General features: G+C 51.1%; 1 protein-coding gene across 1 annotated transcript in view; it reads right to left on the bottom strand.

The window, feature by feature from the left end:
- Nucleotides 1-18442, bottom strand: part of LIMD1 (LIM domains containing 1) — a 60392-nt gene that overhangs the window by 20752 nt on the left and 21198 nt on the right. The window contains exon 2 of the mRNA XM_032867830.1: nucleotides 11522-11623. Coding sequence (XP_032723721.1) covers nucleotides 11522-11623 — 102 coding nt within the window. The remainder of the gene's footprint in view (nucleotides 1-11521; nucleotides 11624-18442) is intronic.

Below are 18442 nucleotides of genomic sequence, written 5' to 3'. Positions count from 1 at the left end.
TGATAAATAAAAATATTTTAGGAAAAAGAAAAATCTTTAAAATAAATAAATAAAAATTAAAAAGACTTATTTATTTATTTGAGAGAGAGAGAGCATACAGGGGAGGCGGAAGGGTCGAGGGAGGGAAAGGAGAGAAAATCTCAAGCAGATTCTGCACTGAGCACGGAGCCCGATGTGGGGCTCAATCCCATGACCCAGGAGATCATGACCTGAGCTGAAACCAAGGGTAAGATGAATTCAGACATATAAAAGCTGAAAGGATTCATCACCAGCAGATCTACACTATAAAAAAAGATTGAGGAAGGCCTTTAAGCAGAAGGAAAATGGTACCAGATGAAAATCTGGATCTAAACCAAGAAATGAAGACAACAGAAATAGCAACTGCCTGGGTAAACGAGATTTTTTGTCTTATTAGTTAAATCTCTTTAAAAGATGATTGACTAGAGGGCGCCTGGGTGGCTCAGTGGGTTAAAGCCTCTGCCTTTGGCTCAGGTCATGATCCCAGGGTCCTGGGATAGAGCCCCGCATCAGGCTCTCTGCTCAGCAGGGAGCGTGCTTCCCCCTCTCTCTCTCTCTGCCTGCTGCTCTGCCTACTTGTGATCTCTGTCTGTCAAATAAATAAATAAAATCTTTTAAAAAAATAAATAATTAACTAGAGCAATGAAAACAAACTGAGAGACCAGAAACAAACCCTAACATTTAGGGTTAATTAATTTTCAACACATTTGCACAGACAGTCCAATGGAGAAAGACCAGTCTTTTCAACAAATGCTGCTGGGAAAACTTCAAATCCATGTGCGAAAGAAAGAAGTTGGATCTCTACCTCAAACTGTATAAAAATCCACTTGGGGCGCCTGGGAGGCTCAGTGGGTTAAAGCTTCTGCCTTCGGCTCAGGTCATGACCTCAGGGTCCTGGGATCAAGCCCCGCATTGGGCTCTCTGCTCAGTAGGGAGCCTGGTTCCCCCTCTCTCCCTGCCTGCCTCTCTGCGTACTTGTGATCACTGTCTGTCAAACAAATAAATAAAATCTTTTAAAAAAATCCACTCAAAATGGATCAAAGACCTCAACTTAAGAGCTAAGACTGTAACATTCAAAAGAAAATACACGTGTGAGATTTTGTGACCTTGGGTTGGCAATGTTTTCTTTTCTCTCTCTCTCTTTTTTTTAAGATTTTGTTTATTTATTTGATGGAGCGAGAGAGCACAAGCAGGGGGAGCACAGGCAGAGGCAGAGGGAGAAGTAGGCTCCCTGCTGAGCAGGGAGCCCGATGTGTTTCGGGGCTCAATCCCAGGACCCTGGGGTCATGACCCGAGCCAAAAGCAGTCGCTTAATCAACTGAGCCACCCAGGTGCCCCTGGCAATGTTTTCTTATACAAAGTACCCAAAACACAAGAAATAAAAGAAAAAAAATAGATAAATCAGACTGCATCAAAATTTAATAATAGTAACATCAGGAAAGTGAAATGACCACCCATAGAAGGAGAGAAAATATTTGCAAATCATATACTGGAGACTCATATGTAAAACATATAAAAATGTATTAAAACTCAATAATAAGAAGAGTTCAAAAACCCAATAAAAAATGGGCAGAGGATCTGAATACAAATTTCTCCAAATAAGACGTGCAAAGAAGCCCATGAAAGGAGGGTCAACATCATTAGTCATCAGGAAAATGCAAACCAAAACCACATTGAGATTCAACTTCAAACCCACTAGGATGGTCAGAATCAAAAGGTCAGATAATCACGAGTGTTGGCAAGGATGTGGGATCCTGACAGCCTCACACACAGCTGGTAGGAATGTAAAATGCTGTGGCCACTTTGCAAAACAGTTTCTCAAAAACTCAAACACAGAGCTACCGTGTGGCCCAGCCATTCTACTCAGATACATACACAAAGAGATGAAAACGTGTTTCCACACAAAAACATATCCAGCTGACCCCTGAATGACATGAGGGTTAGGGGCGCTGACCACCCCCCCCATGCAGTTGGAAATCCACATATAACTTTTGACTCCCCCCCCAAATTAACTACTGACAGCCTACTGTTGACCTTCTGAAAGCCTTACCAATAACGTAAACAGTCAATGAACAAGTATTTTGTATGTTATATGTGTTATTTACTGTATTCAAACAACAAAGGAAGCGACAGGAAAGAATATTAAGAAAATCCTAAGGAAGGGCCACCAGGGTTGCTCAGTGGGTTAAAGCCTCTGCCTTCGGCTCAGGTCATGATCCCAGGGTCCTGGGATCGAGCCCCGCATCAGGCTCTCTGCTCAACAGGGAGCCTACTTCCCCCCCCACCGCCTGTCTCTCTGCCTACTTGTGATCTCTATCTGATAAATAAATAAAATCTTTAAAAATAAAAAAAAATTTAAAAAAAGAAAATCCTAAGGAAGACCCGTTTCCACTATGGTACTGTCAAAAATCCACATAAAAGTAGACCTTGTAGTTCAAACCTGCATTGCTCAAGGAGTGAATGTACAATGTTCACAGCAGCATTATTTTTAACAGCCAAAAAGTTAGAAAAAAGTGCCTATCAACTGACAGATGGATAGATGATATGTGGTATATCCAGACAATGGAATATTATTCGGCCATAAAAAGACCCAAGTTCTGATATGTGCTCTAACATGGACGAACCAGGAGTGCCTTACACTAACTGAGAGGAGCCAGTTAGCACAGACCTCGTAGTATTGGGTTCCATTTCTATGAAACCTCCAGAATGGCAAATCTATGGGAGTAGAAAGCAGAACAGTGGTTGCTTAGGGTTGGGGGAAGAGGGGCAGAATGGGGGGGGGGGTGATAGCTAAAGGGTACATATGGGGAATGCCCAGCACTACCCACAAAGTATCGAAGGGCGGCAGGGGGTAAGTCAAGATCAATGCAACACTATCCTATTCTCCCCAGCTGGCCATGCAGGGGCAGACACAGACCTCTGCAAACGGCTTCAATTTAACCATAGCTTCGGACACCACAAGATGGGTGAGCTTTCAAGGTGTATATGAGACCAGAGATCAGAGGAGCCCCAAGAGAGACCTCGAGGGAGGACAGCACCTCGGAAGGTGGTATTCGCCTCAGTGGAGATGAAGGGTGAGGGGGACAGGCACGGGTAGGGGGAGGGGGTGTCCCAGAAGGCCAGGGGACTCTGCAGGAGGGCGGGTGGAGGAGACAGTGGCAGGACAGGAGACAGGCAAGGAGCCGGAACTGGTTTAAGGACTGGGACCAGAGAGGCAGGGTGCAGGCCCCCCAAAGGTGATCCTTGAAAACCCGGCCTCAGTGCGTTCTCAGAGCGGAGTCTGGGAGCCCACGTGGTACGGGTTCTCTTCCCCCTTTTAACAACGGGCAGGAAAGTCGTGCGTTTTGTCACCAAATCAACAGGATCTTGGACAGCATCTGGTTTTGAAGATGGTGGAGCCACGAAGAAGAAGGCGTAGGATCTGCTTCTCAATGCAACGGGCAGGGAAGGCGAGTGAGCACACGACAGGGACGTCCCAGGCACCACATACAGGCACGGTACATGCTCTTTGGTCTTGTTTCGGTACTGGGTTACGGGAAATCTTCTTCTCCCACGTGTATTTTTTTTTTTTTTTTTTTTTTTTTTTTTTTTTTACAGCGTGACTCTATTGCCTTTGTGATGTATAAAGCATGAAAATAGTAAATGTCACTGACCATTCCTTCTTCATAAGTGAAATTTGGTTCAGGAACTAGATGCCTTCCCTGCACCGTGCAACATCCTGGCCTCTGGCCACATGTGGTTATTTACATTTAAAGTTCTTTTTTTTTTTAAAGATTGCATTTGTTTGAGAGAAAGTGAGTGGGGGTGGGGAGAGAGAACAGACACTCCGTTGAGCAGGGAGTCCAATGTCATGCTCGATCCCATGACCCTGAGATCATGCCCCCAGACGAAGGCAGATGCTTAACTGATAGAGCCACCCAGGGGCCCCGACATTTAAGCTTTAATTAAAATGAAATACGACGTTCAATTCCTTGGTCTCACTAGCCACTTTTCAAATGCTCAAAAGCCACACGTGGCCACAGACTGCTTCGAGTCTGGAGTTCGGGAAACGGGGAGCCGGAGGCCAAGGGAAGGCTCGAGGTGGGGCAGCAGGCAGTGAGACAGATCCCCGGGGGTGCTCATCACGCACGTGCACGCAGGCCTCTGCTCCAGATTTCAGGAATCGGGGATTGGGGTCCATGCAGCTGCAGCCTGGGGATCTCGGGGGCTCCTCGTGACTGTGACCGATCTCCAGCAAAGGGTGAGAACCACCAGTGTGAGCGAAAACACACACGGTGGGGCCACCTGGACCCCAGTCCCCCATGCACCGGCCATCAACAGCTCCAAAACTCCACTTCCTCTTGTGTAAACAAGCTTGGTCGGTTAAGGCAAATGAGGGGCCTCGAGAAGACAGAGCAAATACTCTACCAGCAGTGGCTCGGATTCCAGCCCGTGTCAGGGGCATAGAAGCCCCATGGGATCTGGGATGGAAACCATGGGTGCAAAAGAAATCGTCAGTGAGAGGACCCGAGGGAGAGAGGAAGTAGGGAGGGAAGGGAAAGTAGTGCAGAAGAAAGAGGAAAGGGCCTGTGTGAGTCAGGGGTCTGCAGGGGACCAGAATGGAGAGGGTGTGTGCGTGCCTGTGTACACACATGCGTGTATGTGTGTGTGTGAGCATGTGCGAGTGTGTGTGCACGAGTGTGTGTATGTGCGTGTGCATGGTGGGAGGGTCAACTTTTTGGTTTCATTTGGGCCTTTGACTGATTGGGCAAGGATCACCCACATTAGGGAGAAAAATCTGCTTTACTCAGTCTACCCGTCGTTAACTCTCATCCGGAAACTTCCTGCCAGACACACTCAGAACAATGTGTGACCTAAAGCACAGGCACATCTGGCCCAGTCAAGCCAACACACTAAATCCACCAACCACCCCAGGACCAGAGGTGGGGACAGAAATTGAAGAGAACGTTTGAGAGACTGAACATTTAACAGAGAAACGAAGAGATACTCTTAGCAAGAGAAACTGAGAGACCCAAGGAGCATCAGTGATTTCAGAATGAAGTTCAGAACTTACTCCCTAAACCCAGGATTCCGGCACAGAGTACCTGGCACCTGGTACGGTGTCTCCGTGCTGATGACAATGCAGTGACCCCCACATCCCAGAGCACCCTCCGTCCTCAGAGTTGAGGGGACAGGGGATACACTGGGTACCGCCAGGTAACACCCTGGGTCTGGGATTCCCGAAGGAAGACAATGCAGATTTCTACCCCAAACCACACATGTGCACTATCGGGCACCTAAAATGCTGGGGTAGGTCACCCTGGAGTCTCCCTTGACTGTACAGCGCTCCAATATCCCAGACCCCGCCAATGTCACAGGCACGAAGGATCTGATGCCTTCCCACAGTCCCCTGACAGTCACGGCCTCTGACTGGAACAACAGAGTCTGAGCTGGGAAACCCGCTCGGGCCCCAGTGCAGGTGCCCCCAGCAGAACTGGGTCCGCTAGCGACAAACGCAGTAGACCCTCTGACCCACGCCGAGTCAAGGTCGCCCCTCTGCCCTCTCCTGACCCCCACGGCCCTTTGTCCCAGCTCCTCTCTTTCTGTTGCTTCCTGATTTCTTCCCCGCCCACTGGCTTCCTTTAGGACGTGCCCACTCTTCCTTTCTCACATTTTTGATCCCTGGCTTTTCCCTTAGATCCAGCTGACTCACTCGGCTTACCCATAACTGCTGAATGTGACAAGAAACATGGGCATGACTCAACAGCTCAGAAATGCAGGCATCGGAGCCTTTAATCCCCGTCTGTGCCGTGCGTGCACCCGGCTGTGGACGGGGTCCCATCTCCCCTAACCCAAGGTGTCTCTCCTGCACTCGCAACCAGAAAGTCTCGGAAAACCCAGCCTTGGCCGTCACACAGCCCCGGGACTAGATGCCGGGGGGCAGAGCCAGCTTGCTTCCTCTGGCTCACGTTCCCTCGGAGTGGAGATCATCTAACACAGGGGCGGGAGCAAAATACACTCCCAGGCCTCTGTCTGCAACTCTGCAAACGCAGGCTGCTAAGAATGCTCGAGTCCCTGGACGTCCCAGGACCAGTTCGCCAGCGCCCGTGGGTGCATGGCTCGGCTTGTGGTCTGCCGACAGGAAGCTAGGAAGCGCACCTACGAACCACTGATAAATGTTGTGATGACTGGTTTAAGGAAGCAGGCGGGCCAAGAGCTAAAGGAAGACCTCCCTAGTGCCAGAGCCACTATTTCAGACTCTGTGAGTATTTTCAAATGCTGACAGACAGAGTAATATACAAAGTCCCCCCCACCTCAAAAAAAAGGTAAACATGATCTCGGGGGCAGTATTTAGACTTTGTAAGGAAAACAAAACAGAAAGGCACTTGGGTGGCTCAGTCGGTGAAGCGTCTGCCTTCGGCTTGTGTCATGATCTCAGGGTCCTGGGATCGAGCCCCGCATCAGGCTCTCTGCTCAGTGGGGAGCCTGCTTCCCCCTCTCCTTCTGCTGCTCCCCTCCACTCGTGCTATTTGTTACTCTCTTTCTCACATGAATAAATAAAACCTTAAAAATAAAACCAGTTGACAAGAATCCCCCTACTTCAGAACCTGCTGGACGATGGGGTGTCAGTCACCAACCACCGACTTACTCAAGAACCTCTCTTCCACAAAGTTGGGCTTAATTCTCATTGTTCCCTTTCCTTGAAGTAACGAAATGGTCCTTTTTTAGAGCTCTAGATGCAGGCTTTTTGGTAACTCAGACAGACTTTGGCCTGACTGGGTCTAAAGGGGTGAGATTTCACTATGAGATCCATTCATGATCTCTAACGGCGCAATGTGTGGTTTTTGGAAGGTGGGATGGGCAACGGCGTACATTCCTCATCTCACGGTACATTTTCCCGGAGGCTCAGTGGGCACATCACAGCACACCTCCCACCTGGGAGTCGAAGCACCACTGACACTGAAAGCCACCCACTCTGACCGTGACTTGTACATCCCAGCACCGTCCCGAGTGGACCCCTCTGGCCCTCTGTGGCCTCTCCCTGAGCTCAGGCCCGTATTGGCACAATTTCCATCGGCTCTGACCTGCCTGTCCCCCATCCCATGCCCAGGCCCCGGTCCTCATGCTCTGTGCGCTTCAGGGCAGGAGGGCACAAGGAGTCTCCTATCTGCTCCATCATTTCCAGCTCAGAGAGACCAAAAAAAAAAAAAAAAAAAAAAAAAAAACAACCCACAGCAACCATGAATGTGGACATGGCAAACGGGTTTCACCTGGACTTCAAGATGAAAGTTATTTGGTCTTCACAAAATGAACAAAATCTGACATTTTGGACCCAAAACTGCTGAAAGCAAGGACACGGAACCTTGCCTTCCCTCCCCCTCACAGTCTGTTCTAGAAGGTGCTGAGATGGGCCCCCCTTGACCCACACCTTCTTCCTCCTCACTCCCACTCTCTCAGCCACAGCTGGGCGCCAGCATCTCCTCAGGCCAATGGACATGCGGCGTCTACCACAGAGTGTGGCCGGGGCCAAGGTTGAGCCTGCTCTCTGCGCTGACCCTCCTTCTGCTCCACACTGTGCCAATGGCTTCCCGAGGGCCCCAGTTGAGGGCACTGCCACTTGGGGTGGGCAGGAGCAGCGGGGGTCGGGGAGATAAGGGAGACACCCCTCCACACACATCCCCATGGCAACCACACACACTGGCTGTCCACAGAACCATGGAGAAGGGCGGGACTTTAACAAACCACATGAATACCCCCCACGCCGCGCCCCATGTTCCTCCCGGGAAGAACACCACAGAGACAATTCAGCAGAGGGAAGAGAGGGTCCAGAGGCACGAAGACGTACAGGCAGGGAAGCGGGCTGCATGTAACCACTGGCAAACCCCACGTGAGCCACGTGCCCCAACCCTGTGGCACGAGGCCACCGATTCCTCTGTAACAGCTCAGATCATCCTTCTGGAGGCCGCGGAGGTGTGGGTGCGTTCACGGCAGGTTTACATCAGAAAGGACGGAACAGCATTGTGATCCCAGCTTGGAGAATTGCATATCCGCTGGGACAAAACCTGGCAGGGAAAACGTCCAGGTAAAAACACCTGTGCAGGGGTGCCTGGGTGACTCAGTCGGTTAAGCAATGGCCTTTGGCTCAGGTCATGATCCCGGAGTACCAGGAGCGAATCCTGCATCGGGCTCCCTGCCTGACCTTCTGCTCTCTCATGCTCTCTCTCACTGTCTCTCTCTCAAATAAATAAATAAAATCTTAAAAACAACAACAACAACAAAAAACACCTGTGCTGGGTCTCTGCCCCTACCCTTCACCCTGTGCTCTGTCCTGTGGCTTCTTGTCGGTGGGGGCAGGGAAACGCAGGTGTCTGTGTCAGGGAGCCCTCCGCAGTGCCCTGGAGAACTCGCACCGTCCACTGAGGCGTGGGTTTGTCTGAGGAGAGGAACCCCTCGCCGTCCTCCCAGGACACAGCGGGTGGGAGGCTGCAGGCAGGCTCCAGATCAGCTTCGTCCATGGGCGCCTGCGGCTCCCCAGGAGCTGTCCCAGGCCAGACAGTCTCTCATCAGCCTCCCCCCAGCACAGCCCTGCACCTCGCGGTGCTGGCGGTTGGCATCCCATGACTCCCACCCCCACCGGAGTCTTCTGGACCCTTTTGTTTCAGTGTCCTCCTTCTCAATGTGTGGGACAGGGACCCAGGGGAGCTGGGTGCCCCTCTGGGGTGTCCTCGACAAGACCCCAACACTCTGTTTTCATAAAGCATCAGTAACAGCCGGGGAGTGGGTACATATGTACAGAAATCTATTTCCATGGCGGGCGGCGGGGTAAGCTAGATCATTTTCCTAACGAAACAGGAAAGGAGAAAACACACACACCTATATGCTCACTAACAGACACACTCACGGACCAGCAAAACGGAGCTGTGCAAAGCTAATTAGATCCAGAGCCTTGGATTCTGGTACCAGCCCCATCGCGAGGTCTTCGATCTTAAGAAATTCTCTTCTCCTCTCCGGGCCCCCACTTTTTTTTTCCTTCTGCCAACAAAGGAGGGAACAGGCCCAGCCCTAGCCGTGCCGTCTGCACGGCGCCAATGTTCACAGAGACACACTTGAGGACCTGCCGGGCCAGGATGTGGAGGGCCCAGGGGCCTCCTTCTGCTGAAGGGAGTTACAGGGCAGCAAGAAGCCAATGGAACAAAGGTAAATTACTTCTAGTGCCCAACAGAAGCTGCTCAGACACCTGCCGGCGTCTCCAAGTGCTCCCCACAAGTGCAGAGGAAGGTATGTGCTTACCAAGACAGGAGCGCTGCAGGGCCCTTGGGGAACAGGAATGTGCAGCATTGCCCATGGGATGGAGTCTCTGTCCTCATTCCTACAGCAGCTCTGTTCTAGGGCCCAGCCTGCTGGCACAAGGTCCCAGAGAGTGTGGTTCACACTACGTGACAGCACTGGGGCATGCCGAGCTCAAGACAAAGCCATTTCTTCTGCTAGGAGAACAGGGAAGGCTTCTTGGAAGAGGCAGCCTTTGAGCTGGGCCCTAATGACTGGACAGAACTTAAACGTATGAAGTGAGTAGGGAGAGCAGATCCTGCGGGACAGTGTGATCGGAGATACAGAGGCAGAAGAGAGAGTTCAGTCTGTGACAAATTATAGGAAGCATTACGACAGAAACCAGAACACAAGGGCCTTAGATGCTAGACCCAGAAAAATCCCCAAAGAGCCGTGTTTTCCTTAAGTGTCTGTGTTGGTCATCATTTGAAGAAAAATTCAACCCATTATAAATGCAGGTTAGTCCTATCCCGACAGACTCAGCAGTGCCCACCCCCGACCAGCCCCGAAAAACTTTCTTAGTTCAACTGGCAATTGTTTGAGATGAAAACCAGCTTCTACTTAATATTTTCTTTTCCCCTGGAAAACAGCAAATATTGAGAAACAGTTACAGGAGCCAAAATGGAAAGATCATTTTCTAGGAAGAGGAAGGATCGTGACTCTTGTACAGTTAAGACTCAGACAACACGGTCAAAGATTTAATGTCACTTATCATTTAATGTCACCCTATAAGACGGGAAGCAGTTAAGATGATACAACTGGGACAGCGCAAAGAACCACAGCTCTATGGCCATCAGAAGCAGGCTCCCCAGGGCCAGGGTCAGCAGCCTCTCCAGCAGGCACGGTATGCACCGTTAGGGACAAGCATTGTGTGTGCACTACTATCAGGATGCCATAACCTACACAGACAGCGTGGCTCAAAGACAAGGCAAGAAGCCCGGGACCCGGAGAAACCGACCCTCAGGGAACCCCAACATATCCACTGAGGACACCGAGCTGCCTTTTGACCCATTTCAAAGGCTTTCACAATTTTCCCCACAGAGGTGAATCCTAATTGGTACACAAACCATCAACTCTCAGGCACGAGTTTTATGGGCAGTTGCAGTGAGGACTGGAGGAGGTTCCAAACCCTGGCACAGGCCTAGCCAGCACCGCTGGGCAGGAAAGGAGGCAGCTCCGTGCCCACCTCGTTACCTTTGCCCTCGGAATCAGGAGACTCCCAACTGTGGCCCAAAACAGCTGAGAGCAGATTTCTCCCCCTCTCCTTTCTCCAGAGGCGTCTACACTGAAGAGCCTGGCACTGCTCCGGGTGCTTAGACCACACCCTGGCCTAGAAATTCCACTCCTAGAGCTTCCGGTTCTGCTGGTCGGGGTGGGACTGGGGCATCACTGGCTGTTATAATGTCCAGGGGGGATTCTAATGAACACCCAGGACAGAGAACGATTTCCTTTGAATGGATAGCCGCGAGCCTCCCTCTAGAACTGGAGAAATCAGCGGGACATTCTTAAAAAAAAAAAAGCTCCTCAAAATTAATCTTTGCTAGAGACCCTAAGACAGGCTCAACTCCTGAGTCTGTCAGAATCTTCCGGGGGCTGCCATCAACTCAACGAGCAGTTTGCGGGGCTGGGCACAGGCCCGGTCTCGTAACTGTCTGCTTTAGTCACTGTGTGTGTGCGGGGTAGAGATGCCCGCAGGTGTGTGTGCTCACAGGCCCGGACACCCCTACGGTGGACACACGCGGGCATTCACGCACACACTCGCACCTCACACGCACGGAGCGGCCTCCAGATCAGAGTGGGGTCACAGAGTGATAACAGGACCTGCCTCCCAGGGGAGTAACCGACGTGGGGTTGGCTGGTCCCACGGTGGGGGAGGTAACTGACAACAGGGCAGACGGTGGGGAATCCCAACGCTTTCCCCGCTTGAGACCTCTGATAATCATTACAAACGTTCTTACAGCTTGCTTTGAACCCACTCAACTCATTACCAAGGTCGGCCCCAAGCAATCGCTGGCACTCGGGGCCCATCCCCTTCCTCGGACGGGCCCTAGTCTGCGGCTCTAAAGGATACCAGCCTGCCCGGCCATGGGACTGTGGAAGGCCCGGGACAAGAGTCTCCAGAAAGGATGCTCGTCCCTGTCCTCCCTTTCCCGGGCCCCATGCTCCCTGTCCCCCCACCAACCCCCCCCACACTTACTGCAGGCTGCGCAGGTGAAACACGCGTCGTGGTAGAGGTTCCCCATGGCCTGGCAGGCCTGGCCGGCCCCGAACACGCCTTTGCTGCACTTCACGCAGGCTCCTGAAAGGCAAGAATGTGCCGGTGAGTCGGGGGGGGAGAGAGTGTAAACCAAGTCATTAAAAAAGCCAATGAACAAAGTGAGATGCCTCTCCCCGCCCCGTAACCAGCCTATCACTGAACCTTGCAGATCACTCCTTTGAGATCGATCTCTCTCTCTCCTTCTCTCTCTCCATCAGCTTTTCACCTGCAGGAAAGAGCTTCAGGCTCCGCTCCCTACCCTCTGCTGTCCTCTACGCCAGCATGATAGAAAGTCTCTGCCCCGTCACCCTACTTCCCAGCCCAAAGCCTTTCAAAGACTCCCACTGTTCATCAGATGATGTCCAACCCATCATACCATGATCCTAATATGCCAAGCACGCAGACCAGGCGATTTCAACAACATTGTTTCCTTCAGTTCTCCTTGGGAACCAATGGGGCTGACTATCCTGATACAAAAGTATCAGGCCCCCAGCCCCAGGTCTGTCAGAACACAAAGCCAATGCTCTTCCCTGCCCCTCACCTCCAAACAAGCCCCCCTGGGCTCCTGAGCTTAGCCTTTGCTCACAGTCTCCCTGGCCAGGTGCCCTATACCCACCTGTTGTCCCTTCAAGACCCCAGGCCCCCCTACTGTGCTGCCCTCCAGCTCTGAAGACAACACGATGAGACAGGCTCTAACCTTCAGCCTCCCATCCAACTCACTTCCCACGTGGCAGGAGTTAACCTGGTACCTTCTCTGCGCATCAGCTCTCAATTTGGAAAAAGAGGTCCATTCCACGGCCCTGCATGTTCCCAGGAGCGGCCACCAAGGGCGCTCTGCAAACTACCAGCTTCCAGAACGGGTTGCCCCCGCCCCAAACGGCAAAGCAGAGGTCTGGCTCTTGGACTCGAACGCAACAGTCCGCTGGCTACGTGACTGAGGCAGAGGGAGAAACATCACAATGACAGAAACAGTGCGTGAGATTTAAAAAAAAAAAAAAAAAAATTCGGGGAATAAATATACCAAAATATAAAGAGTGGTTTCTTGAGGTTCTAAAATTATGGTTGGTTTTACTTCTTTGAATGCTCTCTATTAAAAACAAAAAAAAGTTCTTGGAAGAGCAGGCGTGACTTTATAGCTGACAAAAGTCTAGTGTCAAAAAAGCATCTGAATTTGTTTCAATGTATTGTCTAACATTAAGATTTTTGAACACACACACATACGCGCACACCCAGGGTCCTCCGGCCAACCAGCTTGAGTTCTTGGTCAGCGGGAGCTCGGGCACCCTCTTTGAAATCTGGGTCAGGATGGTCTCCGGCTGCGAATCCCCAGGCTTCTGCCTACAGGGTAGGAAGCCCCATGTTTCAGAGTTCTATCGATTCAAGGTCACGGACTGTGTCTCCCTCAAGGAGGTCCAAGCTAACACCCATTTCGTGCAATGCACCCACAGCGACCACACCAGCCTCGCAGAGGGCACACCAAGCCAAGAACCTTCTGATCGCTTCATCAATGCTCCCAGGGCAAGCGAGTAAGGGTGCCTGCAGGAGGAGTGTGGTGTCAGCCTGGAAACCTAGCTGTCTCGGTAATTCGTTTATGGAAAGTTCTAGAGGGCACAAGCAGTAGTTCCTGTCAGTTCTTCTGTTTCGGCATTTTATTATGAGATGTTCAAACAAGCAGAGAGGTCTGTCAGAACGCAGAGGAGGAGAGGAGAAACAGCCATACGCACCCTCCCCCCCACCCATTCTACAATTGTGAACAATCCACTATCAATCAATCCAACAACCCCTCTTAGTTTTGATGCATTTTTTTAAAAAATATTTTATTTATTTATTTGTCAGAGAGAGAGAGCACACAAGTGGGCAGAGTGGCAGGCAGAGGCGGGGAGAGAAGCAGGCTCTCTGCTGAGCAAGGAGCCCGATGTGGGACTTGATCCCAGGACCCTGAGAACATCATTACCTGAGCCAAAGGCAGAGGCTTAACCGACTGAGCCACCCAGGTGTCCCACTTTTGATGCATTATTTTAAAAGCAAGGTGAAGGCAGCGGTCCACCTCATCCCTAAGCACGTCAGCCTGTAAATCATTAAGAGTTTATTATTCGCTTACAATTATTCTTTTATTTTTTAAAGATTTTATTTATTTGAGAGGGACAGAGATAATGAGACAGAGCATGAGTGGGCAGGAGAGGGAGAAGCAGGCTTCCCTCTGAGGAGGGAGCCTGACACAAGGCTCGATCCCAGGACCGAGATCATGACCTGAGCCGGAGGCAGATGCTTAACTGACTGAGCCATCCAGGCTCCTCTACTATTATTTTTTCACGATAAAATCCATGAACAGTGAAACCCACAAACGATGTCTACCATCCGATGGGTTTGGACAGATGACCTAGGTAATGCAAAGACAGAGCAAGACAGAATATTTCCAGCACCCTAGCAAATTCCCCAGTGCCCTCGCCTTCCGTTTTCAACACATGTGATAATGAAGGAAAATACTGTCTCCAAAAACATCCACTCTCAGGCCCTGACAAGCTACTTACTCACTAGACCATCCTGAGATCCACTTCCAAAAACACCCATCCCAAGCCCCCTGACTGGCCTGACTCCAGATCCCCACAACAGCCAACAAAGCTTTCTTTGGGCAGTAACGGAAGTACAAAGGAGACCATCCCCAGACTAGACAGGATGTCAAAGCAAGAGAATTCTAACTCTGCCCGGGAACAGGCAATGAAACCACCCCCGAGGCAATTATCACCTCTTCCCTGTAGATCACGGTGGCCTCTTGGCTTAACCCACTGTAGCGATGTGAGCAGCAGAGAGCAGAAGGGCCGGGAGACCCCGCGGAGTGGGAGGCAGCCCTTCCACCTGTCCACGGGGAAGGTGTGGGAAGAGAGCCAGCCTTCTGGACGGGGCCCCAAAGAGGAAAGGCCCGATGCATCTCTGAGTCCGTGGGATGCTGCTGACACACCATGAGGACGTGGACTCCTGTTGGGTGGGTCTGGGGAGTCAAGTCAGACCCCTCTCCCGTTCCCACTTGGAAAGCGAGTGGCAGGATGACAGCATCACCAAGGGGACAAGGACAAGTGCACAGGCCTCTCGGGGTTTCCTGTGTCTTTATCTCTGTGCCACAGGCCTTCCTCCCCACCCCCCAACCCCCGAGGCTTCTCCTCTGGTTTCCTCTCCACCTGAGGGGCTCTGACCTACTGACTTCTGCCTCTCCCTACCCCGACTCTGACTCCTGCAGCCCACGTCCTCCAGGCTGCTGACCCCCTTTCCCGCCTCTCCGACCGTCCAGCACGGGCACAAAGCGAGGAAGGAAGCCGCTGGTGCTCTCAGCCATCGGTCACACAGCGAGGAAGAGCCCGTGAGAAGCCAAGTAGGTGGGAAGGTATTTCATCCCTGGGCCTTGTGGTACATGCACAGGAAGGTACTAAACAGGCAGGAAATAGGTCTAGTCTTCCTTTGGTTGGAAAAAATGAAAAAAAAGAAAAAAAGGCAATGTCATATTCTAGGGAATAACGTACCTACCCAACCTCATGATGGGAGTTTGCATCCAGGGAAGGACTTGTTGGATAAACGCGTTTTATTCACAATCTAGAAGGCCCTGTAACTTGCCGATGGGCACACGGCCAGTAGGTCTTGGAGACGGAATTCGAGCCCAGGTTCCAACCTAAAGGTCCTGTTCTCCCTATCAGGTTGGCAGCTGTGGTGATTCCCACCACACTCTGGGGGTGTCCTCCCTCACATTCAATACACCCCCTGCTTGGGTATTTGAACCTAAGCCCAGCCCTGCCCCAGAGCACCCACCAACCACCCCGGCCCACCTCCCCTTCTGCCCTGTCCCCGGCACATGGGCTGTCTTCCCACCTGGGACCCCAACCACGGGGCTTTCCCCCACACAGACCCTCACTCGGCCCCTTCTGCCCTCCCGGAGGGACACCCACTCCACAAAGGCTTCTCTGCCACTCGCTTGGAACCAGGCTCCCTCTAGATTGCTGGGGGACGGTGAGCGATGTGACTGCCCTCGGGGAACGGTCACCCAAGGATGCGGGAAACTAGAATCTGCCCCCTGTGATAGGAGCGCTGACCCGTGTCACCGGCGGACCTGCCCTGTGAGTTCGCCAAGTGCCCAGGGCTCGTGACATAAGAAATATATCCACTGGTCTCTGTCCCCAGTTCCTTCTAGTACTTGGTCTTTGACCGCAGTTCCCGACACAGAGCTCCTAAATCCCTTGGAATTTCCTGGTGATGGGAGCGTCTCAGATGGGGGCTGGTCGCTGGGAAGACCAAGCCATGATTGGTCTTGGAACTTTCTCCCCCACCCCCATCCTTCCCAGAGGGGAGAAGGGCTGGAAAGCAAGTTAATGGTCCCTCATGTCTACATGAAGCTGCCAGAAAAATCCCCAAAGCATGGGGTTTGGACAGCTTCTGGGATGGCCCACACATCCACGTGCCGGGAGAGTGCCCATTCCCACACTGCACAGAGCAGAAGCTCCCACGCTCGGGACCCTCCCAGACCTCACCCTATGCACCCCTGCTTCCTGCTGTTCTTCTGTATCCTTTAGCACACGCCTTATTATAAAATAATGATTTTATATTTCCCTGTTTCCCTGAGTTCCGTGAGCTGTCCTACTGATGGTCGAGCTCAGGGAGGAAACCAAGGGGATTTGTGATGGCAGCTGACACGATGGCAGTTTTGTGGGACTGAGCCCTGGTCTGCGAGGGCTGTGCCACCCACGGGTCAAGAGTGTCGGAACTGAACGGGGTCTTGGGACAGCCCGCTGGTGGCGGTAGGAAAGCCTGCACATCCGGTGTCGGGGCACCACAAGTGTGAGTAGTAGCAGGTCCGGGGAAGAGAAGACGGAGTCCTCGCAAGGCAGGGCTCGGCAAGAAGGCTACTCGACCCCTTTGCTTTCATGTGGCCCCTTAGCTGTAGGATTTTAGAGAAATGTCCAACAGTGGAAAAGAAGAAAGATGTCATCCATGTTACTCTCATCATCTGAGCTCATAAACCAGGAAGAAAGTAAGGGGAAGAAGGACTTACATGTTTAGAAGAGAGGGACATGCATTTCTCTCCCCTGCAGTTAGACCCACTGCCTGAAATCTATTCTCCAAACCGTAGCCAGCATGACCTCTTGGAAAACAGCTTTAAGGAGGTATAAGTCATATAGAGTAAACATCATACATTTAAAGTGTACAGTTTGGGGACACCTAGGTGGCTCAGTCAGCTGAGCATCTGCCTTCGGCTCAGGTCATGATCTCAGGCTCCCTGCTCCACGGGGAGTCTGCTTCTCCCTCTCCCGCTGCCCCTCCCCCTGCCTGTGCCCATTTGCTCTCTGACAAATAAATAAAATCTAATAAAAAAGTTTTAAAAAATAAAGCGTACAATTTGATAACTTTGACAGCTATAGAAACCTGTGAAATCACTGCCACACTCAGGACAGTGAACACACCCACCATCCCCCAAGATTCTCCCCCACTTTGTGCCTTTTGCACGTCCTCCTTCCTCCATTCCCCAGGCAACCACTGATCTGCTTTCTGGGATCACAGATGAGTCTGTGTTTTCTAGAAGTTATATAAATATGTACTCTCTTTGGTCTGGCTTCTTCTTGCTGCACATAGGAAGCGTTCATTCCTTTCCATGACTGCGTAGTGTCCCGTGTCTGTCCAAACACATCACAACGCATTTTTCCGCTGCCCTGTGGATGGACGTCTGAGATATTTCCAGGGTGGGACCGTGACAAGTAAATGCAGCTACTCACGCACAAGTGTGCGTATAGAAATGTGTTTCCTTTCTTCTCAGGGCAAGACCTAGGGGCTGAACGCCTGGGTCTTACAGTAAGTATACGTTTAACTTTCTAAGAAGATGCCCAATTGATTTCTGGAGAAATTCAACATCGTACAGCCCCACCGGCAATTTACCAGACTTCTAATTTCTCCGCATCCTTCCCAGCGCTTGGAATGACAGTCTGTTTAATTTTATCCATTCTACGAGGGCCACAGTGACATCTCCTTGGGATTTTCATTTTCTTTTTCCAGTGACGAACGATGTTATTGCCTGAGCAACTTCTCATGTGTTGATTTATTGTCTCTATCTTCTCTAGGGAAGGGGCTGTTCAGATCTTTGCCCGTTTTTTTTTTTTCTTTTGGTTGAGCTATGAGAATTACTTTTATTCTTTTAAAAGATGTATTTATTTTAAAGGGGGAGGGGCAGAGGGAGAGGAAGAGAGAGGATCTCGAGCAGACTCCATGTTGAGCACCGAGACAGACGTGGGACTCGATCCCATGACCCTGAGATCGCAACCTGAGCTGAAATCAGGAATCAGACACCCAGCTGATGGAGCCACCCAGGCACCCTGAGAATTACTTTTGTAACAGGGATACAAGTGCTTTTCTCAGAGGCATGTGCTTTGTAAAGATTTTGCTAGAGTCCTACTCACTCCAGCTGCTTTATCTCCTCGGACTGTCAGCTGCATCTGGACACAACAGGAGTCCAGCGGGCTCTGCCTCAGCTTCCCTGTGTCACAGCCTGGACTCTGTCTCAAGGCAGCATGTGGCAGCCAACCACGGGGCCTGCCTCACTTGCTTCCTGTCTCTCAAAAATCACCATTCTGTGTTGACTGATATCCAGTGTCCTGAGAACCTTTGGTCTACACACTTGGTCTGGTTTTTGGTTCGTTGGTGGTTTTTTTTTTTTGGTCGTCTCAGGAAGGAGGTTATCCAGCCCTGTGACTGTCTTTAGAACGGTGGAGCACAATTTAGACATGGTTCTTCCTTTAATAACAGACCCACAGAACATCATTATCATCACTTTATAGGCAAAGAAACAGATATTCAATGATTAAAAAGAATGCCCAAAGTCAGGATGAG

Source organism: Lontra canadensis, unplaced genomic scaffold (assembly GCF_010015895.1).
Source record: "Lontra canadensis isolate GAN:19392208 unplaced genomic scaffold, GSC_riverotter_1.0 scaffold35, whole genome shotgun sequence".
NCBI lineage: Eukaryota > Metazoa > Chordata > Mammalia > Carnivora > Mustelidae > Lontra > Lontra canadensis.
Note: the sequence above shows the minus strand (reverse complement) of the source record. Positions and strands in the feature narration are given on the sequence as shown.